Below are 11,444 nucleotides of genomic sequence, written 5' to 3'. Positions count from 1 at the left end.
CCGGGGCCGGGTCGACCGGGACCAACGGGTGAACCGGACCGGTACCGGTCCCCTAATCCCGGAAGCCCCATCCCCCGAGATTCCGGCGGGACCGGGTCCGGCGGGCCGGTTCTCGGACCGGTCGCGGGCCGACCCGGTCGTCCTGCCAGTCCTACATGGTATCAGAGCTTTCTTTAGTGAGAAAACAAGAATATTAAGAGAACAAAATTGCTGAGAATTTTTTTTCCAACAAAACCTCCACTGTTTTGCAACTCCGACACTCTCCAGGGGTATTGTGCATATACCAGTTCCACCATTACAATCGGAATCCTCGCAGTTTGTGCTGTTTTTCAGCAACTTTTCTGGCAGATTTTTTTTTTCCAGTAACTTTTTCCGGCAAGACAGCAAGCAGTTCTCCAGTTTTCCAGATCTGTTCTTCAGGTTTTCCCCCAGAATTTCTTATTTTTGAACACTTATAGATCTGTTTTTCATGTCTCTCGGATCCGATATGTTTAGCACTAAATCTGTGAGTTCCACCAACACAAACCATGGCATCACCACAAAACCTTTGACAGGTGGTGCAAACTATTTATCTTGGTCCTCCTCTGTTCAATTATGGTGCAAGGGACAAGGTGTTCAGGATCATTTGGTTAAACAGGCCAAGGATATTACTGAAAACGATAGGGGAGAATGGGAGAAAATTGATGAATTGATGCTCAATTGTGTAGTCTGTTATGGAAATCTATTGATTCAAAGTTGATGCCATTTTTCGACCATTCCAAACTTGCTTCTTAGTTTGGGAAAAGGCTCGTGGGCTATACACAAATGACATATCCCGTTTTTATAATGTGATTTCTCGGTTGACTAACCTTAAAAAGCAGGACTCAGATAAGTCAACTTAGCTTGGACAAGTTTAAGTGGTTATGGAAGAATTGAATGAGTTAATGCCCACTACTCCAAATGTTGAAAAACAATTAGAGCAGCGTCAGAATATGTTTCTAGTTGTTACACTTGCTGGACTTCCATTTGATCTTGATTTAGTGCGAGATCAAATTTTGGCTTAACTCTACTGTTCCTGTTGTGGATGACCTGTTTGCTCGATTGTTACGACTAGTAGCACCACCTACGTCATCTAGTCATCTAGTACCACCTGCACATTCTTCTGTCCTAGCATCTCAAACTGCATTACAGATCGGAAATCGGCATAGAGGTCGGCATGGGAAACAACAACCAAGATGTGGATACCCGTGATGTGTGCTACTCTCTACATGGTAAACCAAAGAATGCTCATGTTGCTCAAACTGAATACACTGGTAATCCTACCAATCAATTGTTCTCTTTGTCCGAGTTAGAATACAATGACTTTCTTCAGTATCAGGCGAGTAAGCAGACATCTTCATCAATAGCTTCCGTTGCCCAAGTTGGTAATCTTGTTAATCCTGTTGCTTGTATCTCACAGTCCATCCACCACACTTGGCCCTTGGGTTATGGATACCTGACCACATTTCTGTAACAAATGTTTATTGTCTAATAATACTTGCTCTCAGTCCCTTCCCACCATTACATTAGCTAATGGTTCTCAGACCATGGCAGCTAGAGTCAGTCAAGTCAATCCCTTACCTTCCTTGGCTCTAAATAATGTTCTTTTTGTCCCGGTTGTCCCTTTAGCCTCTAGTCAATAAGTTGTTTGTCTAAGGCTTTAAATTATTTCGTCTCATTACGGGAAGGATGATTGGCGAAGGGCATGAGTCAGATGAACTTTATTATCTCAATTCTCACAAATCCACTACAGTTTGTTCAATCTCAGACTCTCTTGATTTATCCCACAGATGATTGGGACACCCTAGTTTATCCAAACTTCAAAAGATGGTACCTAGCTTGTCCAAATTGTCTAAGTTAGATTGTGAGTCATGTCTATTGGGGAAGCACTTGAGCTACTTTCCACGTAGTCCTAATAATCGTGCAGAGTCTCCTTTTCATTTAGTCATTATGATATTTGGGGTCCTAGTAGAATTAATTCTACACTGGGTTTTAAGTATTTTGTTACTTCCATTGATGATTGCTCAAGGTGCACTTGGATGTTCTTAATAAAAGATCGTTTTGAAATATTTTCCATATTTCAAACTTTCTGTGCTGAAATAAAAAACTAGTTTGGTGTTTCTATTTGCATTTTTTGTAGTGATAATGCACGTGAATATTTATCATCTCAAATTAAACAATTTATGTCTTTCCATGGAATTCTTCATCAGTCATCCTGTCCTTACACTGCACAACAAAATGGGATTGCAGAGAGAAAAAATAGGCATATTGTTAAGACTGCACGCACTCTTCTCATACAAGCAAATGTTCCATTGTGATTTTGGGGGGACATAGTGCTCACCTCTTGTTATTTGATTAACCGTATGCCTTCCTATGCTATTCATAATAAGGTACCACACTCTGTTTTGTTTCCCTAGTCAACCTTATTCACTCTTCCACCACGCGTCTTTGGGAGCACATGCTTTGTCCATATACTCCAAGAAAAGACAAATTCGCTCCTCGTGCTCTTAAATGTGTCATTCTCGGTCAAAGGGTACACAAGGGATATCGATGCTTCTCAGCGGACCTCCAGCGATACCTTTGTTAGCTGATGTTACTTTTTTTGAAGGTCAGATCTACCAGCTCCATCTTTTGGTGATCCCGCCATAGTTTATCCTTCCACATCATCTCCTTTGACTCTATCTTCCACTTTGGCACCTCTACCACTATTAACCTATCATCGTTGTCCGCGCCGAGATGATTCACGTCCTCCTCCTAAATCCTTGCCGGCTGAGAACTTGTCTACATAGAGTTCTTCCATCGTCACTCGAAAAGGTAATCACTCTACTCGTAACCCTAATCCTATCTATACTTGTTTGAGCTATCATCGTTTGTCATCGATCCATTCTGCCTTTGTATCATCACTATCATCTGTGTCTATTCCTAATACTACATGTGAAGCTCTTTCTCATCCACAACAAGCTATGATTGAAGAGATGTCTACCTTACACTCTAGTGGTACTTGGGAGCTTGTTCCTCTACCTCTAGATAAATCTACAGTTGGTTATTGGTGGGTATATACAGTGAAGGTTGGCCCCAATGGACAAATTGATTGCCTAAAAGCTCAACTAGTGGCCAAGATTGCTTCCGTTCGTCTCTTTTTATCCATGGATGCGGTTCGTCATTGACCTCTATACCAGTTGGATGTTAAAAATGTCTTTCTTCATGGAGATCTCGAAGATGAGGTATATATGGAGCAACCACCTGGTTTTGTTGCTTAGGGGGAGTCTAGCAACATGGTGTGCAGACTATGACGAGCACTTTATGGCATGAAGCAGTCTCCTCGAGCATGGTTTGAGAAGTTTAGCATGGTTATTCAGGAGTTTGGCATGGTATGAAGTGAAGCTGATCATTCTGTTTTTTATTGTCACTCTGCTCCAGGTTTGTGCATGTATTTGGTAGTGTATGTTGATGACATAGTTATCACAAGCAATAATGATGAGGGAATTACCAAATTGAAACATCACCTTTTCCAGCTCTTTCAGACTGTTGATTGAGGTAGTTCTTGGGCATTGAGGTTGCTCAATCCAAATCAGGAATTGCCATTTCACAAGGGAAGTATGCACTTGATATTCTTGAAGAGACAGGGATGGCGGATTGCAGGCCTATTGATTCTCCAATGGATTCAAATGTTAAGTTCCTACCAAGTAGGGGGAGCCTCTTAGCGATCCAGGAAGATATAGAAGGCAGGTAGGAAAGTTGAATGGCTCAGTGACTCAACCTGATATTACCTTCCCGGTTAGTGTCGTCAGTCCGTTCTTGATTTCTCCTTGTGATAGTCATTGGAATGCAGTTATTCGCATTAATCGATACATAAAATCTGCTCCAAGGAAAGGACTTCTTTACGAAGGCTGAGGACATGAGAAAGTTGTTGGATATTCAGATGCATATTGGGCAGGGTCACCCTCTGACAGATGATCCACTTATGGATATTGTGTTCTAGTTGGGGAAAAATTGGTGTCTTGAAAAAGTAAGAAACAAATGTGGTTGCTAGATCTAGTGTAGAAGTAGAATATCGGGCTATGGCAGTGGCAATATGTGAACTCGTATGGATCAAGCAACTACTGAAGGAATTGAAACTTGGAGATACCAAAGGAATGGAACTTGTCAAGCTGCACTTCACATCGCATCGAATCCAGTATTTCATGAGAGGACCAAACACATAGAGATTGATTGTCATTTTGTTAGAGAAAAGGTACTTTCAGGAGACATAGTCACAAGGTTCGTGCAGTCAAGTTATACCAAGTCCCTAGCTGGTCCCAAAACAAGTTATATATGTAACAAGCTTGGTACATATAATTTGTATGCACCAGCTTGAGGGGGAATGTTAGAACCCTAGGAATATTCTACCTATGTGTAAATATAGTAGGTAGCTTGATTTACTCCTAGATTTACTCTAGCTTGATTTGATAATGATTTGGATTGATTAGGTATTGGTTTCCTTTCCTTTTTAGGACATGTATACTTAGCTATTTAAACCACAATAGCTTGTGGATAATCAATCTGAGTTCACTCTCAAACTTTTGTCTTCTCACAGGCACTATCTACACTGTAGCTTCTTTTCCCCTCCCCTTCTCTCTGGGTGTGGATGTCCAAATGATCAATATTTTTGGGGCTTGTAGTTCTCAGCTTGTTGAATAGCTGTGTATCATTTCGTTTGTTTTCCACTGGTGAGACAATTTTTTCCATTTGTTCTCTACGACTTTCTTAATATATCAGTTGCATGTTAAATCACTTGCTGATTAGAGAATTATGTTTTATTTCTACTTATTGACAAATTACATTGTGCTATAATATAATGATTTTTAATCTTTCACATTTTGTTTAGCCTTGCTCTCTCTCTCTCCGATCCATGATGGAGGGGAGAACTCCTCTCCGGTGATCCTTTGATCATCGGAATCTTCCCTTCCTTTCCTCCTCTTTCTCTCTCTTCTCTCTCTCTCTCTCTCTCTTTCTCTCCTCTCTTCTCTTTTCTTTCTCTCTGCTCCAAGATGGAGGGGAGAACTTTTTTTACTGCTGGTGAGAAATCTTTTGAACTTATAGACATCAGTGAAGATCGGGTAAGATGGTTTAAGCTATGCGAACGCAGCAGGAGGTTCGTTGGAGGAATTCGAATCGATGAAAACAATTTAAGGTGGGTGTGTGGAGCCATGAAGGAAGCTTCCAAGGGTGAAGGGAAGCTATGCAGAAGGTGGGGAAGGAAAATCGAAGCTTATATTTTCAGGGTCTACCAGAACTTTAACAGTTATGGCAGATTTGTTAGAATTGAAGCATGGTTGGGAGATAAGAAATCATCTGTCATTATACCAGAGATCGTAGACAATGGAGGATGGGAAGACATCGCGAATAAAATCTTGAGATTTTTATGGAGACCTCCTATGCAATCAGAGAGATGGAGCCCTAACTCTCAAGCAAGATCCTTTTGTGAAGTCTCCAAGATGGAGAAGTGGCCAACAATAGAGTCTAGCAGACCCAACCAGGCAATACCAGCAACTGCATCAGATAATCGCAATTTTCTCGACAAATGCTTGGTCGGTAGATTCAATGATTCCTTTCACAATAACCCACATTATGATACCATTCAGAAGTGGTTCTGCAAAAGGTGGAAGATGACAGCAGGCTTAAAGGTTTCTCCGATTTCACACAACCTTTTTCTCTTTGAAATGCCATCACGGCAAGAAGCAGCCAGAGTCAAGGCGGGCGATTGGTTTTGGAATGGCCGGAGACTATCGTTGGACTGGTGGTCTCCACTAGTTGATCTGGACACGAAGGTGCTACCATTGGGAGATCGATGGATCAAAGCCTTCGGAATCCCATTACATGCTTGGTCTAAAAGTTCATTCCAAAAGATCGGCGAACTATGTGGTGGTTATGTTGATATTGATGAAGACACAAAGAAAAGATCCAATTTACTTTGGGCGAGAATCTGTATCAAGGACAAAAACAGAAACCTACCATGTAAATTGGAGTTAAAAGTTGCTGATTTAAGCTATGAAATTTGGGTGATTCCTGATGCTCACACAAAAATATGGGACGCCGGTGAAGAAGCTGACCGGAAAGGAAAAAGGAAGGTCGGTGAAGAAGAGGCGGGGTTTTCAAGGAAAGCAGAAGTCAACACAGTGGTCAGACCTCTGGCACAGCACGTGCCCTTGACAGTTGATTCAAATTTGCCAGCTAATCAAATAGTGGGGCCAAACCCTAATATCAATGGAATAAGAAAAAGGGCTGACTTTAACTCTAAAGCTGGGCTATCAGGAAATAAAGGTAAGGCTTTTTTCAAAAGAGGCCCAAATCAGGATAAAAGAAATAATAAGAGGAAAAATACTTGGACACCCAGGGCCCAGGATCCTTGTATTTTTAACTCACGATGTTCTCCTGCTCGGGAGTTTCTAGACCCGATTACCTTTGAACTACAAGCCTTAGAACGACAGCGAGTGGTGTTCGATAATGAGGACTTTGATTGCCATAGCAACTGTGAAGCGGATGACGAAGGCGACAAGGGGAGTACTTATTCTTTATCTTTGCACGACTTTCAAGATCAATCTCTTGAAATTCCAAAGCAAATTACATGTCTAATTGATGCTGCTACCGACTCAGATCAGTCATCCATCTCCCGTAATAATGATCATCTTCTTCTTCCTTGGCATGGTGAAGGTATCCCTGGTCAGCAGGTTATACATACTCCTTCAGTCATCTCTACTTCTAAATGGACAAAGTTAGTCATGGTTAAGGCTTGCAAAGCTTTCGGCGTCAATGCTATCGGATTTGAGCATGAATTACTGGGCATGATTCTCAGAATGGATCAACGAAGACAAGATCAGGCTAAACAGAGGGTTTCATCATCAGAAGGTGACTCGAAGATGAAGAAGAAAAAAGGGGCAACTGAATTAAAAAGGTTATCTTCGGGTTTAATTCAAGATGTTGAACCAATCAAGGCGAGGGGTAGGAGTCACAAAGCACAATCCAGATGAGAATAAAAATTCTCAGTTGGAATGTCAGGGGTCTGAATGACAGTAGGAAGCGGAGTACCATTAAGTCTCTATTAATGAAGTGGAAGGCTGACATAGTTTGTCTTCAAGAAACTAAAATTGAGGATTGGTCACAACAACTAGTCAATTCTCTTTGGGGGAATAGATGGGCCAGCTGGGCAGAATTACAAGCAAACGGTACCAGAGGGGGAATCATAATTTTGTGGGATAAAAGGTTCTGGAAAAGTGTCAACATTGAACCAGGAACCTACTCAGTCTCTGTAATTTTAGAGAGTATCCAGGAACAATTCAGATGGTGCTATACAGGATTGTATGGACCACATACAAACAGCGAAAAGGAGGATCTTTGGTATGAACTAGCCTCGATTAGGGGCACTTGGGATGGTCAATGGGTGTTGGGAGGAGATTTCAATGTGTGCAGATTTGACTACGAAAAATTCAACTGTCATAGAAGGACTAGAGCTATGGAGAACTTCTCAGAAACCATACTAGATTTAGGACTCATGGATTTACCTCTGCGAGGAGCGCAATATACATGGTCAAGAGGAACTGGGCTTTTGCAGGCATCGAGAATTGATAGATTCTTGATCTCATCAGAGTGGAATGACAGTTTTAAGACAATAAAGCAAGTGGCCCTTCCTAGAGTAATATCTGACCACAAACCTTTGATGCTTGAATGTGGGGAATGGGACTCTAGCTCATCCTACTTCAAGTTTGAAAACATGTGGTTACAGGCTGAGGGGTTCCTTGATTTAGTTAAAAACTGGTGGAGTAGCTATGAAGTAGAGGGCAATCCTGATTTCGTTCTAGTACAAAAGTTGAAATATCTAAAAAAGGATATCTCTACTTGGAATAAGGAGGTATTTGGGAAGTTGGAAGAACAAAGAAGCCAGGCTTTGAATGACCTCACTAATCTAGAACAATCTTCTGAAGGCAGAATCCTTTCCGAGGCTGAAAATGCTCAAATGATTAACTTGCAGACACATTTAGAACAATTAGCAAAGATTGAGGAGGTTTCATGGAGACAAAAGTCAAGATGTTTATGGCTTAAGGATGGGGACAGGAACACTAAGTACTTTCAGAGCGTGGCTAATGCTAATAGAAGGTACAATTGTATTGATAAGCTAAAAATAGCGGAGCATGTAATTGAGGATAAAAGAGAGATCAAGGAGGAAATTTTGAGCTACTATCAGCATCTGTATACAGAAAATGAACCATGGAGACCATCGGCTAGATTTGAGAATTTAGCTAGAATCTCTGAAGCAGAAAGTACTTGGCTGGAAAGGGAGTTTGAAGAGGAAGAGATCTTCTCAGTTATTAAAAGTTGTGCTCCTGATAAGGCTCCGGGGCCGGATGGTTTTACCATGGCATTTTTCCAACATGCCTGGGAGATTATCAAGTACGAGATCATCAAAGCTTTGAGACACTACCACCAACACTGCCACATGGTCAAATCTGTAAATGCCACTTTCATATCCTTGATTCCAAAAAAGAAAGGGGCAATTGAGCTCAGAGATTATAGACCAATCAGCCTTATTAGCAGCATTTACAAGATAACATCAAAGCTTCTGGCAAACAGGCTCAAAACAGTGATTGGAAAATTGGTTTCTGGAAGCCAAAATGCATTTGTTCGAGGAAGGCAAATATCAGATGCAGCCCTCATTGCTAATGAAGCTCTAGATTGGAAAATAAAGAGTGGAGAACCAGGGTTGCTAGTGAAGCTAGACATTGAGAAAGCTTTTGACAAAGTAAGCTGGTCATACTTACTTACTATCCTGAGGCAAATGGGGTTTGGTGAAAGATGGAAAAGATGGATGAAATTCAGTATCACAACAGTCAAGTATTCTATCTTGGTGAATAGATCACCTGTGGGTTTCTTCCCTCCCCAAAGAGGGATTAGACAGGGTGATCCTATTTCACCATTCTTATTCATCTTGGCAATGGAAGGCCTCAGCAAAATGATTCAGAAAGCAAGTTCTTTGCATTGGATTGAGCCATTTAAGATAGGAAGAGATCCGACATCTCAAGCTAATGTATCGCATCTGCTCTATGCAGATGATACATTGATTTTCTGTGGTGCTGAAAGATCACAAGTGATGCAGCTTAATCTAACTTTGTTTATTTTTGAAGCTATTTCAGGTTTACACATGTGAATATGCAAAAGAGCACTATCTACCCAGTTAATGAAGTTTTAAATCTGGAGGAGCTGGCTGATATCATGGGCTGCAACATTGGCTCATTTCCTTCCACTTATTTGGGTCTTCCTTTGGGTGCTCAGCATAAATCCACTGAAATTTGGACAGGGGTTATTGGAAAGTTTGAGAAGAGGTTGGCAACATGGCAAATGCAATACCTCTCCTTTGGTGGTAGAGTAACACTTATCAATAGTGTTCTAGACAGTTTACCTACTTATTACATGGCCTTGCTCCCAATGCCAAGTGAGGTTATAGAACAGATTGACAAGATAAGAAGGGACTTCCTCTGGAAAGGCAACAGGGAGAAACACAAATTTCATCTCATCGAATGGGAGAAGGTCACACAACCCAACCTGGAGCATTATGTTTAGAAGGAATATGCAGGATTGGGAGTTTAATGACCTGATCAAACTACTACAGACTCTACAGAGTTTCTCTCTCAACACTCAGGCAACAGATCAGTTCAAATGGGGTACTACAGGAGACGGGAATTACACAGTGAGTGCAGCCTACAAGCAGTCAAGAGCATTTAATGCAGTCACTGACCACTGGCCATGGAAATTAATTTGGAAAATCAAGCTACCGCCCAAGATCGTCTGTTTTTGCTGGACTGCACTATATGAAGCATGCCTAACTCAAGACAACCTCTATAAAAGGAAACGCATCATTGTGAATGGATGCTACTTATGTCAGAAAGCAGCAGAGAGCAATAGGCACCTTTTTCTGCATTGTACTGTTACAACAAAACTGTGGAACATGTTTTACTCTCTTTTTGGACTCAGTTGGGTCATGCCACATAGTATCAAAGAAGCTTATGAGAGTTGGTGTTGCTGGAAAGTTGACAGCACCATCAAACAGACTTGGAAGATGATACCTGCAGCAATTTTTTGGAGTATTTGGAGGGAAAGGAACAGAAGATGTTTTGAAGGTCTATCAACTCCTTTACATTCTCTCAAAGCGGAATGCCTTATGTGTCTGTACAGTTGGGTTAATTTGTCCTATGTAGATTCCCTGGATAGTTTTTCAAATTTTGTTGGCTCCTTAGTTTTAGCATAATTGTACTTGAGCCAGCAAACCAACTGTTTTTGCTTCTACTTTTGTAACTAATTTGCATCTTCTTGATGCCTTCAATGGAACATTTACTTCATCAAAAAAACATTGTGCTATATTTACTTATGTATTACTTTGTGTTCAGGGTTTTTGATTTGTCTTCGGCCCTTGGCCAGCCAGAGCAGGAGTATTATCTACAGCCCGTGGAGCCTGGCAGTTCGCACAATGCTACAGCAATCTGCCCTGTCGATTTTTCTTTTGGGGGTGATCATATGTGGGACAGGTTCAGTGTAAGTTCTATTCTTATTTTTGCAACTGGTAACAGTGTATATGTATATATAAATCATGATCAAAACAGTACATGGGTTGTACTAAAATCATATATTCAAGAGAGCTTACAAAATTCTACTGTCCTATGATTAAATTGAATCTAAAACATCAATCATAGAAGCAGTTCCATTTTACGATATCTGATTACACCAAAAATGTAGGATGAAGACTGAATTCAACTTGATTTTCTGCATATTATTCTCCACATTCTTAAAACATCTAGAGTTTCTCTCCTTCCAGATTGGTGGTCCACCAGATGCAAGCAGGGACAGTTCTCCATCTACTTCTGTCTTTTGCTTGCACCTACTTCCTGCCAGCTCTTGAGTGCCTCTGAAACTTTACCAGGCATAGTCCAAGATATGCCTTAAGGTTTAAAAATATTCTCCAAATCTGTCCTGTAACATTGCAATGTAGAAATAGAGGATTAACTGTCTCTGCCTTTTCCCCACAGAAGAAACATCTGGAGCATAAATGGTTCCCTCTTCTCATCCAATTGTCCTGTCTAAGGACTGTTTCCTTCGCCAAGACCCACACAAAACAAGCTACTTTGTGTCGTATTTTAGTTTTCCAAATGAGCTTCCAATGCCAGTAGTTGATTTGTTGATTGGAATGGTTCATCATTATGTAAAGTTTCCTAGTTAAAAAAAAAAGGTTCATCATTCTGTAAGCTGCACTAACTTTGAACGAACCATTGTTACTGCCCAGCCACCATAACACATCTTCTCCTATCTGAAGCCCACTAACTACTTCAATTGTGCAAAAAAATTGAGCCATTCTTAGTTTACTCCCTTTGTCCCAATTTATGTGGCACTTTTCGTTTTTC

General features: G+C 40.9%; 1 protein-coding gene across 16 annotated transcripts in view; it reads left to right on the top strand.

Annotated features, from left to right (window-relative positions):
* The window catches only part of LOC102585027 (nuclear pore complex protein NUP88-like), a 60,163-nt gene that overhangs the window by 24,602 nt on the left and 24,117 nt on the right, over window positions 1-11,444 (top strand). For all 16 annotated transcript variants that reach the window (XM_015307432.1, XM_006344486.2, XM_006344484.2 and 13 more), the window contains one exon: window positions 10,437-10,581. In XM_015307432.1, the coding sequence (XP_015162918.1) occupies window positions 10,437-10,581 (145 nt within the window). The remainder of the gene's footprint in view (window positions 1-10,436; window positions 10,582-11,444) is intronic.

This window comes from Solanum tuberosum, unplaced genomic scaffold (genome assembly GCF_000226075.1).
Source record: "Solanum tuberosum cultivar DM 1-3 516 R44 unplaced genomic scaffold, SolTub_3.0 scf00058, whole genome shotgun sequence".
NCBI classification, from domain to species: Eukaryota; Viridiplantae; Streptophyta; class Magnoliopsida; order Solanales; family Solanaceae; genus Solanum; species Solanum tuberosum.
This window is presented reverse-complemented; position numbering and strand designations above follow the sequence as displayed.